Source organism: Centruroides vittatus, unplaced genomic scaffold (assembly GCF_030686945.1).
Source record: "Centruroides vittatus isolate TY-2023 unplaced genomic scaffold, ASM3068694v2 contig_474, whole genome shotgun sequence".
Lineage (NCBI taxonomy): Eukaryota > Metazoa > Arthropoda > Arachnida > Scorpiones > Buthidae > Centruroides > Centruroides vittatus.
In genome coordinates this window covers 4669461-4687402 of record NW_027122266.1, presented here as the reverse complement: position 1 = coordinate 4687402, position 17942 = coordinate 4669461, and the positions used below count along the sequence as shown (strand labels likewise).

Genomic DNA, 17942 nt, shown 5'->3' with positions numbered 1-17942 from the left:
CTGATGTTTGTGGTAAGTGCACAAAAAATGAATAAAGGAATGTATTGCTCAGTATTAGTTACACCTTAATGGTATAACTAATACAGACCAATATAGTCCTCCATCCTATAGTTGTCAAACTTGAAGTCAATGAAAGCATATTCACAACAGCCAAACAAACTGATCTTTTGTGATGCTATTTACATATTGTGTCTAGCCTATAAAGAGTATCACACAATATGATACTCTTTGCAGGCTACTAATTAAGGACAAGGCCTTGATAAACCATGCTTTTTAAAGACAATTAAAGTGACAGTATTAAGATCCAGAAAATGAAGTGACCATAGTGTGCTAATCACTCTGCCCTCAGTGAAATATTGCTATACAAATCATCTGACTTGTGACAGAACCCATCTTGTATAATAATAGTTGATGTGAGACATTGTTTCTATTCCAGGACACCAAAACTGTGCAACATCTGATACCTCTGGACAGTAATAGATCAAGTCACAGAACCCAAATAACTAGCCTCTTCAACGATTGAAAGTTATGGATGTCTACTATTCAACTGATAAAGGAAATACACTTTCTAACCCACACATGAAATAAATGGTTTGAAAAACTACTAGATGTAGTTCTTCCTGAAAAAATGAAAATGAGGTTTGTTGGGCTGAGAAATTTACACATCTACAATTTAAAAAAATTGTAGATTTTTTTTGTACAATTTAAAAAAATTGTAGATATGTAAATTTCTACCTGTCCTTCCTTTATCTCAAGAACAGTGTTAGATAGATGAAAATGGGGACCAGAAAAGTAAAGCGTAGGAGCAGGAGGCCCTGATTAATAATATACAGAATTTCCAATCTATTATATCGTTATATACATTATGATTTCAATTCAAAAATTTTATCCACAACAGAATTACATAGATGACCTGTTGTTATCAGGAAAAGTATGATGTACAGGGACAAGACACTAATTTGATATTCGATAGCATATATTTTAAATTAAATATTGATTAATGATTAATAAAATAATTAAAATTTGCAACCTGGCATTGTGATGATATCACAATAATTTTTGCTCGTTTTTGTGTCCATCCTCTCCAAGTACCAAAAAATAGCTTCAAAAATAATGGCATACATTCATACACAAGTAACATATACCATCTTTTCAGCTTCTACCAGTGATATGGTAATACTCTTTACCAGTGATATGGTAATATTTGATATAAAACTCCTAAAAACACCGGACTATAAGCATATCTTCCATTCCAAACCTAATAACCGGTGCAAACAATTATATTTCTGGCTAACGTTTTCGGTCCCTCCACTGAGACCTTCCTCAAGCCTATATTACTTCCTACACAATCTTTTTCAAAGACGATTTTCGAACATCTTTGGAAAAAGATCGTGTAGGAAGTAATATAGGCTTGAGGAAGGTCTCAGTGGAGGGACCGAAAACGTTAGCCAGAAATATAATTGTTTGCACCGGTTATTAGGTTTGGAATGGAAGATATGGTAATACTTGACTTTTTTAATCTGTATACTATCTGTGATTCAAAGCAGAGTAAAAATACAATAACACACTATTAATATCCAACAATAAGCTTAATATATTAAAAACATTTTCGCCTATTCATAGGCCTTCCTTAGTTAGAAACATACCGAATTTGAATGAAATAACAGATCAAACATATAATCTATGATGATTATTAAAAAAACAAAACACAAAATTTTTAAAAAATTTAAAATAAACCAATTAGAAGAATAATAACCAATGTTCAATATTTAAAAAAATAAAATAAAATTCTACTGCACGGGAGTCCACTCCATCCTGCCAGAGGACCAGCATTTCCAATGAAAACATATGTAAGGGCAACTGTGCAGAAGGCTCAAAGATCATCAATAGCATAGTCCTAGCAGCCTACACCAGACAGTAGGATATACAAGTTTGCATGGAAGATGCAACAATAATCCAACCCACTAGGAACACCAATAACCTCTGTTACTTGGAAATGCTGGAACCATACAAGGTTTATAAAGAACAAATATGCATTAATTTTAGAGATATGGATACTTTGTCCATAGCATAGAGATGTGTTTTTGAACTTTGAACTATTTTACAAAGCTTGGTTTTCATTCTATACAATAAGTTTTTGAAACAGCGAAGAATTAAGTTGACTGTAGCATGCAGTCTCCATCAGCTAACCACAATGTCTTCTTAAAATTGACATTTTTATATTGTTTATCTATTTTATTATAGAGGAAAGAATACATTCTGACCTCTACTAAAAACAAATTACAATTTTTCACTTTGTTTCACTCTTCTCAAAGTCTGTCATTATCCTTCAATGTAACAAGATGTAAAATGTTACTAAAAGTTATGCTATTATATCATAACTATTGTTTTTTTTTCTATTGATCAAAACATAATAGCAGATCCAACAAAAACAAAGTTCTACACAGAAAGTAGCATCACTTTCCATTTCTCTTGCTGGTATATTTTCCAGTGATGTGGAAACTTTTTTTTATAGTCAAAACTTTGAAGCACACTTGCAGTATTACCATTGTTTTCATAAAACAGTCTCATAAAAAAGTCCATTTCAGCTTATGATTATTACAGAATGTCATTCATATAATAGCTGATTAGCACTTGCCATGAGAAATCCAGAAAATCGTGCATAGTACCATGCATATGATATACAAGCCATTTTTATAAGAATTTTTGAAACTAGATAAATAACTGAACAGAATAAACAGACCTTGAAACAATAAGTTTTAATGGGCCAAAACTCTTTTTGATCTACTCATATAGGTCATAAATGAAAAAAAGAGAAAACATTCTAAATGAAATAGAAAATGTATAAATTTAAACTCAATTATGAGCTATAAATTAAAAAATTTTATGTAATAAAGTAATTATAAATTAATTTATTGAAGTGAAAAGCTAAACATCTAAAAATAAAAATAATACATACCACAAATAATATAAAAAAATAAAAATACAAAAGATACTTTTTCGTACTTTTTTATCTTATTTATGTATTGTTATTTATTTTATGTTCAGTTTAAATTTATACATGTTTTATTTGATTTATAATGTTTTCTCTTTTTTTCATTTATGACCTATATGACTAGATCAAAAAGAGTTTTGGCTCATTAAAACTTATTGCTGGAGTTATTCATGGTGTGCTTATTTCATTCATAGTAGTTTATTTTGAGAGCCGGGAAATGTAAATGATAATGATAGATAAAACTTAATCATAGACTGTCTTTTCATATGTAAACAATCTAAAGTTTAAATAATTCAAAATCCTTAATCATCAGAATTTCCATTGTCAGAATATTAACGGTATTGCAAACATGTTTATTTTGAAAGTGACAAAAGTTCATCTTGGATCAAAATTAGTTGAATATTTTGATATAATTTAGCTCCAATAAAATTTAGCAATACTGTGAAAACCTAAAAATTGTGTAATTTTCCATTCAATTCAATAACAGTGTACATACAAGAGTATAAAAATTGTATATATTTTTGCTTTTTCAAAAATCACTTGGTTGTATCAATAGCCATATTGTGTATCATTGCAGGTTTCTGTTGTCAGTTGCAAGTAAGTTGTAGATCAGTCTCCAATAAGCACTGAACAAAATTGACATGGTTCTTGTTTTAGTCTTGGTCCCCAAAATTAATAATGACTTTAATGTTAATTAAAAATTGTGCCTTGTTTTATAAAGAATGGCTTGGAACAGTTTCAACAAGAACTAAAACTCTTTAAGAACATCTGAAAGTGAAAATAATAGTTAGTACAGTAGCAATAAAACTATTTTTCTACTTAATGACAACATTCTAATAAAGTCTTCATTATTTTTATTATGCTTATAGAAATGAATCTAGGAATAACAGCAATAAAAAAGAATTCTTGGAATCAGAATCAGAATCTGAATAAAATTTAACTGAAATATTAACCATTTAATTAACATTCACAATAATTCATTAATTTTGAAAGTGAGGTAAATCCATTTGGGTATAACTCTTAATTTTCTTCATACATCACCTACAAACACTGTCAGATAATAAATTTACATTATCTACCCCACCAAATACATAAAACTTGTCTATTACTGCTTACCAATTTTTTAAAATCTATTGAAACTCAAACCCTTAAATATATTGCAACAACAAAATAATACAGCAACAAGAGTCTTTCTCAGCAAAAGTTAAAATTGTGTGGGGGCACCATTTGTTATGACATTTTATTAAAAAAACTTTCTAATAATTAAAAATATGAAAATGGTAAAAAGCTTACTTTTGAGGGTAGAGATCAATTTTATAAAAAAAAAAAAAAAGTTAAAAATGCTAACAAGTAAAGTCTTCATTAAGTCTGACACCATTTCAGATATGACCCCTCTATCTCTGTTCCCTTGTCCATTAATCACCAAAATTTAATATCATCAATCCCTTAATATAAAAGTATCCATGCAAAATTTCAGAAATTTTTGACAAAAAGCAGAGGAGTTATTAATATTCAAAGTGGGTAAACACAATACTGCCCTCAACAAACAGACACTTACATCTGTACATATAGGAAAAAAAATCCCTAACTTTTTTTTATATTTCTCAACATTTGACGGTCTTCTCATCCAAAAATCTTGGGTGTGTCATATTTTAGACTGATTGCCATACTTTCCCTTTGTTATATATAGTTGGGAAAGTAAATATGAATTTGCCTCACTTTCAAAGTAAATGGTTCATATATTTATTTTTGGCTGCTTGTAGCAACACAAGTCCTATAGTAGTGGATTTCAGAAGTAAATTTTTTCTCACAAAATTTCTCTCTATATCTTGAAACCAGAGTATTCAAACTTTGGATGCTTTTGGCCTGCTATATATTATGCAGATAGCATTTGATAGAAATACTCCAATTACAATTATCCTATTTTTTTAGGCTCTTTCGTACTTTTAAAAGATTATTTGCTGTTGCAAATAGTTTAGTTATATAGCTGTAAGATACGTGGTACAATCCAAAAGTTCGGGGAATGCAGTAATCTACGACAGCAAAAGCATGTATTTGAAGTTACAGCGTATGAAATGGATTCTACCAAACCACCTCTACGTGTTCAGGTTAATTTCACCCATGTCATGTGATTAAACCGCAAGCGCTGCTGTTTTTTTCCGGAGATAGTTACCTTTGTCCTGCGACGTAGTTTCAAAGTGGAGTTTCAAGAACAACCTCCAACATTAAATTTTGTCAGCGTTTAGGTACAACACCTACGGAGATTTTAAACTTGCTAAGAAAGGTGTACGGTGATTCTACGGTGAAAGGTCACGGTGAAGTCAAAATGTTGGAGGTTGTTCTTGAAACTCCACATTGATTACATCGCAGGACAAAGGTAACTATCTCCGGAAAAAAAACAGCAGCACTCATGGTTTAATCACATGACATGGGTGAAATTAACCTGAACACGTACAGGTGGTTTGGTAGAATCCATTTCATACGCTGTAACTTCAAATACATGCTTTTGTTGTCATAGATTACCGCATTCTCCGAACTTTTGGATCGTACCACGTATATACAATCATGTTTGCAATGAATTTTTACCAATGAAAACTTAAAATAATTCATGGTACAATGCACAGATGTTTATTTTTATATTTATAATACATTTCTTTTTGTTATAAGTGATCATACAAACATGTCAGCAGCTCATATTTTGGGAAAATATGCTGCTATTAAAATATATAATCTGCAGAATCTTTGCAACACATTTTTTTGAACTTTGATGTGTTAAATTTTGTAATCATCATGGAACAGCATCACCTTTTTGATTTATAAAAGTCATAACATGTTGAGGCATGGAAAATACAAACTTGTGCAGCAACATATATATTTAAGTGAAGAATGAAAATTTTTTCCCATTCTTCACTTAAATAAATAAATAGTACATAATCATTCTAACATGAGGATGGCATTGAGTCATCTTTTTTTACAAAAATCTCCATACATTTTCTATCAGAGAGAGACTCAGGCCCTTGATACTGTCCAGGGGATATACATATATAGTTAGACTGCAGCCAGGCTTTGGTTTTCCTAGAATTGTGCAGACAGGTATTGATTTTCTGGAAAATACAAGCTTTTCTTTGGAAAAGTTTAAAATTTGATTTGCATAGATGTCGCTGAAGGATTAGAATATAGGCTCCAGAGTTCACAACACCATTGCAGAAATGCAAATCTCCAACTTCCTCAGCAATCATGCATCTTGAATAATATGCTGGATTATTATCTTTACCTTTAGTACAAATCTTTAGCTTTCTTGCCTATATTCCCACAGTTGGATGAAATGTTGATTCATCCAACCATAGTACTTTCTTCTGATCAACATTTGTCCATTTCAGAAGAGTTCTGGCCCAAGCTAAATAAATATCTGTACTTGCATGATTTGTTTATGAGATGTTTTCTCTTGGATTTGTACAACCTGTATTTGCATCATCACATATATTTCCACACTGTGCATTTAGATAATGAGATAATAAAGTATTTCCTTGCCCATTTGTCAAATTTTCTATAGAAACTTGCCTAGAAACTTGCCTGTTTTGGGAAATATAGTATTGAAAGGAACATAGTTATCTGGACGGAGTAGTAGTTTTCCTAAGGCTGCGACTCCACTAGCCGTAAAACCCCTCGCCGTAAAAGCTTTTAATCACGTGACCATGATATTTTACGCCTGAGCAGGTCATAAAACCAACGTAAAAGCGAGTTGAGCAGTGTTCAACTTCTGAAGCGAATACAACCGTAAAACGGTACCATCCACCAATCAGAAGTCAGTGAAATCTAGATCATTGTGACAGTGCGAAAATGGCGGAAAATGAGCTTTTGTGTATGTTCTCTTGTGGCTACTCTAGAAGATCTGGAAAGATTTATCGAAAACATTCGAAAGTATTCATGTATCTATGACAAGAGGTATCCCGATTATAATAATGGATGCCTAAAACACACGATATGAATGGCCAAAGGAAAATCCTTCAATTTAGTGGAGTATATAATAAAAAAACTAAGCTTATAAGTGCTGTATATTATCTTAATAATACAATAATAAAAGTCAATATATGGAAGTAAAGATATTACTTTTACTACATTTGTAATTATGGTACAGAAAAACCCGTAGAATATAATCATTGTCTTTATATCGATATATCACATATACAACCGTAATAGTACTATCACCATAAAAAGCTTTGCTAGCCGGACCTCCACCGCAATCCGAGTGCAAACACAAGTAGGTCACGTGATTAAAAGCTTTTACGGCAAGGGGTTTTATGGCTAGTGGAGTTGCGGCCTAAAGCTTTATCTGGATAGTGTTCCTCCTTTCTTGAAAACATTTTATGATTCACTGAACTATAAACAGATATCAACATCCCATATGATAATTCATTGAGACTCCTTTATACTTCGAATAATAATTTTTGTGATTGGTCCTTACCTCGTCATATTTTACAGACATTAATGTGAACAACTAAAGGTGACCTGCTTATTATATGCAAGACTTGTGACATAAGAAAAACAAAAAAATTCCTGAAAATTCTCCAAAAGTCCTTTCTAAATGAACTTCATTGCAATGTGTTGCTAAGCAGTTGCAAGATTACATGGCTATATATTCAAAACTAATGAAATACAACAGTGAGTTATTGGAATGAACCTGTTTATTTACAAAATTTATAGCACTTGGTTTAATATGTACACAAGCATTTTTAAGTTTATGTAAATTTCTGAAAATTTAAATGATGAACAAAGTTCATTGTAAGCAGGGTTGCAATTGTGTTCATGTTTTGAATTGAATAGGCCTATAACAATTTTAAGAAAATAAAAATAAATAAACAGAAAATAATGTACCAGTTTATAATATCACTTAAGAACTTGAATTAACCAAATACTTAATTTTTCAGAAGATAATGAATTTTGGATGGTAGCTTTAAATTCATTATTAAATATAAAAATTAATAGTCAAATAGCAGCTAAATCATTTTATTCATAAATTTAAGAATTAAAAATAAAATTATACATTTACATTTTTCATGTAATTTTCTTTATATTGTATGTAAAAAATAACAAATACTTTGTGTGTCATTTATTAACATACATTTAATCAAATACTTAAAATACATTTGGGACTGATTAACTACTGTAGCACAATTAGCAGCTATTTTATTTTTGTAAAGTTGCTATAATAATAAAATATCAAAAATATTTGATAAAACAAAAATTTTATCACTTTCTCTTAACTATTGACACTAAGTCAATTTCCATTACATTTGTTTCTTAGAAATGTTTACAATTTTCATTACAAATGTTACATTGAACAAAATATTTATTTTGTTCTGTAAAATTCCATAACATGAAAATGACTGTTAAAAACAGTTGAAAACATTTTTTCTTATAATAAATTTGTTAAATTTAACTGAATTACAGGTGTTGGTGCTTTTATTGTAATCTCATCCAGTTTTGTAGTATCTATTAATTAAACAATATTTTTTTTCATTTATAACAATTTTTTTATAAATTAATATTTGTAACATAGAAGTTTTTAAAAATAAAATAAAAAATATAACAAGAACATATTTAATTTAACAACGCCAAGAAATTTACAAATTTTTATTGTTTTTACCGTTGTTAACTATAACCGACCTAAACTAAAGCACGGAATTAGGAAATTATATCCCGTTACAAACTAACAGAATATAATTTTTGTTAAATCAAGTTTAAAATACATTACTATAAAGAAAATAACCAAAAATTTTAAATTATATAATTTACCAATACCTTTAAACAAAAAAGTGGGTTACATCATCTCCAAACAGCTTTTAATTTTATTCAACATACATTTGTTATAAGAATAATACATTCACTTTCTTATATAACATTAAATATACTGTACGTAAGTAAATTTAGAAACATCAATACGACCGAAAACAAAATTAACGTCACCTTTATACTTGGAATTATTGACCAAGCATTTGTATTCAATCAAAAATTAAATATATAATTTTGGTTCAATGTTTCTGAATTTACATTAATTAATTACCACCACATTTTCATTGTGTATAGTTTAAAAAGATTCTAAAAGTAATAAAAAAAACAGTATATATTATTTAAGATAAAATAGAATATTGTTCAGTTTTTTATACCTTTATATTTTATGTTAGTTATCTTATTTCATACAAAAAAATAACCTTCAAATTACATACTAATTAAGTATATGAATATAAAACATTGTCGAATGATTGAATTGATGTAACTTAATCAAATTTAGCTATGTTTCCGTTGAAATAATATATTAACATTTTATCAAACCCATTACAGTACATGAAAACTCATCATGATGTTCAAATTTGCATTGTCATCAGCTATGATCGGAACGAAGAGAAAATAAGAGATCGCCACTAAATAACTATAAATATAGCACCTGACATCTATCATATTTACATTATAAAGCAATTAAATCATAGAAATGATTAAAAAATGATAATATTCTTACCAAACGATTGTACTTTCTAAACCCATTTTCAACACAGAACACCATCCGCCATTAAACTAAACACGCTTTATGATAGGAGTGAATAAGACGTAAAATTCAGTTTTCCTATAAAGTATTATTTAATTATATTTGATATAAATTAATATTAAGCTAATTTATAAAAGTAAAAAAAATTAAATTAAATTGTTACTTAATAATTTTCTTTTTTTTTCAATTATATCTTATAAATCGTGTAAATAAATTATATATTAGTTTCAGAGATTTTAAATAATAATCGTCGATTTATATCAGTCATTTTAATATTATTTTAGCTAAAAATATTTATAAAAATATAAATTATTATTTTAAGAAATGCGAATGATTTTTTTTTTTCTTTTTACTTTTTTGCCTAACTTTTTAATCGTATTCATTATGGGTTTGGCTAGGTCCACAATGGGGCGACCGGGTGGTGAGGGACGAAGCCCAACATATCTGGACGGACCACCCCCGAAAAATTCCTGGGGTTTTTCGAACAATCCGGATTCGATCCCAGGTCCGTAGGGGAGCTGACACATCAGGGAAGACCATGTTCCGAAAATTCCTGGGTAGTGTTGAAAACCCACCCAGGAATTTTCGAGGCAGGTACCCCAGAGTGGTCGGCTGACGCTTTAAATTCTTTCGGGAAATACTATCAGCGGCGGCCTTAATGATTGCGAGACTCCGGGCGGCAGATCTTTGCAAGGCCCCGAGTGGCAGATCTTTGCGAGGCCCTGGGCGGCAGATCTTTGCGAAGCCCCGGGAGGTAGATCTTTGCGAGGCCCTTGTCCTTTGTGCAAAGTATGTGAATTGAAAATAGATATTTTTTATAATTGACGAGAAATGCAAAAGTTATAAATAAATAAATTTAGGGTGTTAAAATATTATATTAGAAGATTTATAAAAGTTAACAGTCATAAAGACGACAAATTAGTAATGATGATAAACTAAAGTATATAAATGCCTTAAAAGATATACGCAGGGATTTAAAAATGATGTTTGCGGCTTATAACTAATAGCTAAAGATAAAATAAAAAGTTTTAAATAACAACTTATTCTACTCGAGTTGTTGCGCGAGGCCCCTGAAAGAGCGAGGCTCCGGGCGATTGCCCTGCTCGCCACTCCCTAAGGCCGCCACTGGATACTATCTACGGAATTTCGGGACTTTGAGTATATATCTGAACTGAGGGGACCGAGACGAGTTCAACGATACCCTACTTTTGGATCGGAGACGAAAAATAAGAAAGTTATCATAGTTTTTAAGTTATCATACGTTTTTAATGCTTCCATACAGACGGCTGCCATCTCGCGGTAAAGACTGCAAACAAATAAAAAAAAAACACGCTGAAAGGCAAGAAATTGCACGAACAGTCGAACGCCACTTTCTTTTTTCCTTTTGTTTAAGCATCGCGACTCCCGATCGCGATAGCACGGTCGGCTAGTACTACGAGCCGACCGCGAGCGATAGCGAGACTGAGGGGACGTAGCCCCCGAGATCGACTAACGAGGATGTGCGAAAAGGACTTAACTCGAACTGTAGACGATCAGTGTGCTCCTGGATCAACATCTGCCACTGTTGAAGGTATATATGGCCGACTTGCCGGACTGCCTGTTAAACACGTGATAAGCTTAGCGGAGAGAGCGACGCGACTCCCGATCATCGCGCGATCGCCGAAAAAAGTATAACTTTCTTATTTTTTGCCTCCGGCCCAAAAGTAAGATACCGTTGAACCCGTCTCGGTCCCCTGAGTTCAGAGATATACTCAAAGTCCCAAAATTCCATAGATAGTAATCTATAGTATACCCTTCTTTCCGTCTCAAAAGTCAAAGTGATGTTCGTGTTTTTTCGTGATTTTAAATAATTACTTTTTCATAGAGTATTGAGCTTTCTTTTCCATTAAACCCCAAATATTAGTACAGTATAATATTCACACAATATTGATAACTATTAGAAATGCTATTGCATTTCTATATATAACGTCTCTTTAATCCAAAAAACTTGTTTGGTAGACGATCTCACAGCTTTCTAATTAGAAACAGCTTTATTTCATAAATTGGATTACAAATGCATTTCGGGTTGGTTTAATATATATCAATCCGACTGAAAATTTTAGTTTAGAAGCTTGTCCATGTACTGTACCGACAGATCTAAATAAATACGATTGTATGGCTCTTTTGAATTGTGTCAGAAGAGAAAAGCACAGATTTCAGTGATTATCAACCGAACTGGATCGAAATGGATAAGAAAGATTATAATTTGAAGCCTCTTTCGAGATTTAAAGTAGCTAAAGTAGACTTTGACGTCGAGAATCAAGATCAGTCGGTAGCAGACAATCGTAACGAGGAGGGAACATAACAGCTTCAATTGATTCACAATTCCAATTACTCCAATTCGTCAATCTTAAAAGTTTAAGGCAATATACGAGAGAAGCTCTACCGCGTTTAGATCATTACAGAAATATCCTTTGTCTACACGCTCATATCAGCCCGCCCACTTTAGACGAATTACATTTGGGAGATGGCTCCATCGACGGAGATCACAACTGGCAGAAACTTGTGGAAAAGTTGCCAAAACAAACTGAACAAATAACCAAAACAGCTGTTAAGTTCGGATGGATTCAGGGTGTATTGGTAAGATGCCTGCTAAGTATATGGGGTGTTTTTTTTATAACTCTTTCTGCCCTGTGGGCACTAAGAGGGCTTTTTTTGGAAGGCCCATTATGGGTTCGGCCAGGCCCACAACGGGGCGACCGGGTGGTGAGGGACGGGGCCCGACATATCTGAACGGATCACCCCCGAAAAATTCCTGGGGATTATTCGACCCATTCGGATTCGATCCTGGGTCCCCCAGAGCAGTAGGCTGCCACCTTGACCGCTCGGCCATCCGGCCTGCAGTATATGGGGTGTTGTGCTCTTCGTAAGATTGTCTTGGGTTGTTGGCCAAGCAGGCATCGGTTTAGGATGTGTGGTAGTTTTGCTTGCTACAGTTGTTACAATTATCATATCTCTTTCAATGTCAGCCATCTGCACAAATGGAGGAGGTGGTACATATATGATTTCACGTAGTCTTGGTCCTGAATTTGGTGGATTGATTGGCTTGATATTTGCATTAGCAAATGCAGTTGCTGTTGCTATGTGTGTAGTGGGATTTGCTGAAACTGCTACAGACGTCATGTTAGAAAATAAAGCCCAAATTTTTGAAACAAAAATGGATGATATGCGAATAATTAGCTGTGTAACAGTAGTATTTCTCTTAGGAATTGCTATTATTGGAACAGAATGGAAAACGAAGGCTCAAATTATTCTTCTTCTTATCCTTTTAAGTGCCATGGGAAATTTTATTATTGGTAGCCTTCTTACACCTACAGATGCTCAAATAGCTCAGGGATTTGTAGGATGGAATCTTGAGCTTGTAGCAGAAAATTTTATGCCAGGGATTAAAGATGGTGAAGCTTTTTTCTCAGTTTTTGCAGTATTTTTCCCAGCTGCAACAAGTATACTTGCAGGAGCAAACATCTGGCGATTTAAAAGATCCTCAGAAATCTATACCTAGAGGAACAATTATTATTGCCTTATTGTCCTTATTTACAGACTTTCTTTATTGAGCCACAGGTGACTTAATAAAGAAAATCTGTTTTCTTTAAGAAGTTTTTCCTCAATTCTTGCGTAAATGCTTAACACCAGTATAACTGTCCTGTTAGTAATTAATGTCCACGTTGACAAAATATAATAAGAAACCTAGAGGAACACTTTTAGCAATATTGCTCACAACAATATCATATTTATTATTTGCTGTAGCAGCTGAATGTACAGTTTATAGAGATGCTAATGGAAGAGTAGAATTTGTTCATAACAACACTTTACATCTGAGAAACTGCAGTTTAGGAGAAAAGGGAGTGTGCCCTTACGGGTTAATTCCATATTTTCAAACAATGAAATTAGTTGCTACTTTTGATCCATTAATATATGCAGGTATTTTTGCTCCACTCTTTCATCAGCATTGGGGTAGTTTAGTCAGTGCACCAAAAGTTTTCCAGGCACTTTGTAAAGATAAACTATTTCCTTACATCCATGTTTTTGCTAAAGGATATGGAAAAAATGGAGAGCCACGTCGAGGCTACATTTTCACATTTATAATAGCTTTGGCATGTGCAATAGGTGAACTGAATGCAATTGCACCTACAATATCAAATTTTTTCTTGGCTGCTTACTGTCTGATAAATTTTTCCTGTTTTCATGCTTCATTTTCAAGATCTCCAGGATTCCGTTCATTTTTCAAATATTATAACATGTGGCTTAGTCTTCTTGGAGCAATACTGTGCCTTGTTATCATGTTTATAATAAAATGGTGGGCAGCTCTTACATTTGATGTTGTACAAGCTTTGTTTATCTACATCTATTACAGAAAGCCAGATGTAAATTGGGGATCATCAACTCAGGCTCAAATGTATCAAATGGCTCTTAAGTTCCCAACACCTCTTCACTGCTGTACCAAAGAAACGACAACATAATTAGGGGTACGACATTACTTAGATATCGCGAAAAAAAGATTTTTACATAACAAACCACTTACATATCATGGACATAAATTTTCCCTTTTCACAATTGTATCTTCCATGAATATACATAACAGTTCACTATTCTACATAAAAATTTTTCATAAAACTATAAATTACAATGGTTTAACACACTTAATTACATAAAAATATATAATTCCATCTAAAAATTTCTTTAAAAACTTACATATTATATTTCCATTTTTCAATACACTTAAAGTTGGTGGATATCAGCTCTCCCAAGTGAAAACTGTATAAGTGTTAATCTATATATATAACCCATTCAACAGGTGTCCGTACTTCCTTCCGTCCGTCCGTCCCGTAACCGTTTGATAACCGACACTAGAGGCGCCCCTATCGTGTGTCATATTTCAAACATTCAAATTAAATTAACAATATAAATTATTATTCTTCATTTGGCCAATACATTATTATTTGGTCAATATAACAATATAAATAATTCAGTATATTTGTAATAGGAATTTATTACTGTCACGGAATGCCTGTAATGTTCACTAGGGGGCGAATAACGAAAAACCGGATAGATTTGAACCGCTACGATAAAACGATAAGTGAAATAGTTAAGCTAATATTTTAATATAATAATAGAAACCTTTTATGGCACGAACGGGCGGACAAACGGAAGGAAGGACGGACACCTGTTGAATGGGTTATATATATAGAAGATAGATTAAGTGCATCAAACTTTTAAAAATTAAGCGCGCACAACTTTCATATATTAAGTGCTTTAAACATGCCTCATAGAAATTTGTAATACTGCTAAAACGCCCACTAGGGGGCGTCCCGGCCTACTAGTATAAAATAACATACTGTAATTTAAAATTATTAAAAATTAATTACTTTACAGTTAAATTCTAGAACATGAATGACATATAGACATACTGACAATAAGTGTTATCCAGTAATTTATCCGAACAAACCATAAAACGGATCTTGGACTGTGCTTTTATTACAATGCTTAACGCGTTGCAGATCCCTCTTTTAATCTGTACTATTGAGGGTCAATTAACATACCACCTGAAATATTAACTAAATTTTCTTTGGGATGCTTTCTATTGTTCCTTGAATTTTCTTTTATAGGCATCCTTAAATGTAAAATTTTTATATTCTTTCTATTACTTTTTTATTGAAATAAATAACTTTACACGTGGACTTCACGAGAAAACAGCATGGATGACTTGCATACGGGTTGTTTATATTAAAAAAAAAAAAAAAGTTAACTCTGCTGCTACGCGACAGAGGGAGCCTTGTCATATTTTTTTCTTTTTATTACAACACTTCCTCCAAAAGAAAAAAAAGAAAAAAGACTTGCTTAATGATTACATGGTTACAATCAACGTAAACCAATCTTTTCTCTTAGCAAATCAAATCGGACACGTTCAAGCGGCTTCGTCAACAGATCGGCTAATTGATTCTTTCCGTCGATGTGCTCCGATTTGAGTTCACCATTTAAAAATCTCCCACGCACATAAAAGTGTCGAACCCAGTGGCGTGGGTGTCAGCCACCCGGGGCGGAGGAAAATTTCGCCGTCCCCTTATTTAGGTATTTTTACAAGATATTATTATTTATTGTAAAATTTTGCCGCCCCCTATAAGTGCCGCCCGGGGCGGGCCGCCCCTGCCGCCCCCACTACGCTACGCCACTGGTCGAATCTCGATATGTTTGGACCGTTGATGAAATTCAGGATTCTTTGCTAGCTTTATAGCACTTGCGTTGTCAATATATAGCGTTGAGGCTGCTCTGGCATTTCAATCAATTCAGACAATAAACGTTTTAGCTAAATTAATTCTTTTGTTCCTTCACTTGCTGAGATAATCTCTGCTTCAGTTGTGGAAGTTGCCACTACCTTTTGTAATTGGCTAGTCCATGATATAGCGCCATCCGAGAATTTCGCGATAATTCTAGCTGTCTTCTTGTCACCAGAGAAATCTGAATCACTGTAGACTTTCAGTTCTTCTTTTTTATTATAAATGATGCCCCAGTTTGTAGTACAGTAGGGCATCATTTATCCGAAAACCGGTTAACCGAAAGATTCAGTCAGACTGTGTCGTGCTGAATCGAACGTTTTTGATACTAGATTAACTTCTAAAGTATAACGTTTTTTGTTTTTATATTTTTCAATATATTTATTTTGTTTGTACAAAATAAAGAAATAATTTTTAACGATACAATAGCCTCGATTATTATTGTTATAAAAATTTTCGTTAGGCTTAAAATCGACGAAAATTTAACACGAAGCGACATGCAACGGAGAAAAATTTTAACGTGGGATAGGTTAATATATTTTTCGTACATAATCAGTTATCCGAACAACCCCAGTCCCCAATTGATTCGGATAAACTATGCTCCACTGAACTTTTCAAGTACCGAAATATACGCTTTACCTGATTCCAATTTTGAATAATTGGTTTCTTTGCAGCTCGAGCAGCTTTATTCACTGCAAAGGCGATATTTAGACGAGACGCAGTTGCAAGATAGATGAGACAGCCCACTGCCTCGCGATAGGGTATATCAGATGACACTACCTCGTCGAGATCACTTTCTTCACAGCCAACAGGGGTTGAGACTGCATTTGATTCAGCCATTTGGAATCTTTCTAACATTCTTTTTGTGCAATTTTCTTGACTTTCTGTAATTGATCCATCTTCATATTGTTTTATTTTCATCCAAAGAAAATTGTCGAGACCCTGTCGTCATATTAAATTCTCGTTGCAGAGCTCTGAAAAAATCAGAGATCTCTTTCTTGTCACTGCCGACAATAAGACAATAAGACCATCATCTACATACATTGCGATATAGAGTTGCCTTTTATTCTGGTTTCGATAAAAAAAAAGACAAGAATTTGCAGTAGTTTTGAAAACTTGCTTTCTTCATAAATTCGATGAATCGTTTGTTCCAGCAACGTGGTGCCTGCTTCAGCCCATACAGACTTTTTTCAGGAGACATACTCGACCTGTACCATCATCGAAACCCTCTGGTTGTCCAAGTACACTTTTTCTTCAAGTATGCCATTGAGGAAAGCTGTCTTTACGTCAAACTGTTCCAATTGCATATTCTTTGCAGCTGCTACCGCTAACAAGGTTTGAATGGTGTCATAACGTGGGACAGGACTAAATGTTTCCTCGTAGTCAATTCCTGGATTTTGAGCATAACCTTTTGCAACCAACCGAGCTTTGAAGCGAGTGCTTCCATCACTTTTAGTTTTATTGCGCAGAACCCAACGATTTTTCACAACTTGTGCATCCTTCGAACGTTTGACTAATCTCCATGTATCGTTTTGTTTTAGAGATTCCATTTCTTCATGAATGGCATGCATCCACAGTTCTCTCTCGTTCGATTGCAATACTTCAGAAAATGAGTTTGGGTCTTTGTATTCCCCAGCAACAACTTCTGTTATCATTAAAAATTCATTGTTTTCCATCCAGGATGGTTTACCTCGCTGTCACTTGCTTCTCCAGTTTTCTTTGTCAGAAGTTTTATTATTTGCTTCGATAAAAGTTCCATTAATTCTTCTCTTTTATCACATTCACTCTGATTTTTGCTTCCTCCAGAAGAAGACGCCGCACAGTGGGTCGTGAGACGATTCTAGGAGGACAAAAGTCAAAAAATGCATAACTGATAATGACCTTTACATATTTATGAATTAATAAACAACATTCCAGTGAGTCAATTGATATCGATAATTTTTAAAATACGCCCCGTGGAGTTGCTAAACAACAAAAGAAAAGCATCAGTTTTATATCTCGTTGGATTCATAACGTAAGTGCCGTGTTCGGACTTGTTTTGAATAGTTGTTTCGCTGACTGTTTTGAGTGTTTTTATCCAATATTAAGATGA

The 17942-nt window shown here is 33.1% G+C and overlaps 1 protein-coding gene and 1 pseudogene across 2 annotated transcripts in view; one reads left to right on the top strand and one right to left on the bottom strand.

Moving 5' to 3' along the window:
* Rpn10 (regulatory particle non-ATPase 10) overlaps window positions 1–9617 on the bottom strand; it is a 30029-nt gene extending 20412 nt beyond the window's left edge. For both annotated transcript variants that reach the window (XM_067273268.1, XM_067273269.1), the window contains exon 1: window positions 9513–9617. In XM_067273268.1, coding sequence (XP_067129369.1) covers window positions 9513–9538 — 26 coding nt within the window. In that variant the 5' untranslated portion in view covers window positions 9539–9617. The remainder of the gene's footprint in view (window positions 1–9512) is intronic.
* A 1419-nt stretch (window positions 9618–11036) lies between these two features.
* LOC136977746 (solute carrier family 12 member 2-like) lies at window positions 11037–14038 on the top strand (annotated as a pseudogene).
* The last annotated feature ends 3904 nt before the right edge of the window (window positions 14039–17942 follow it).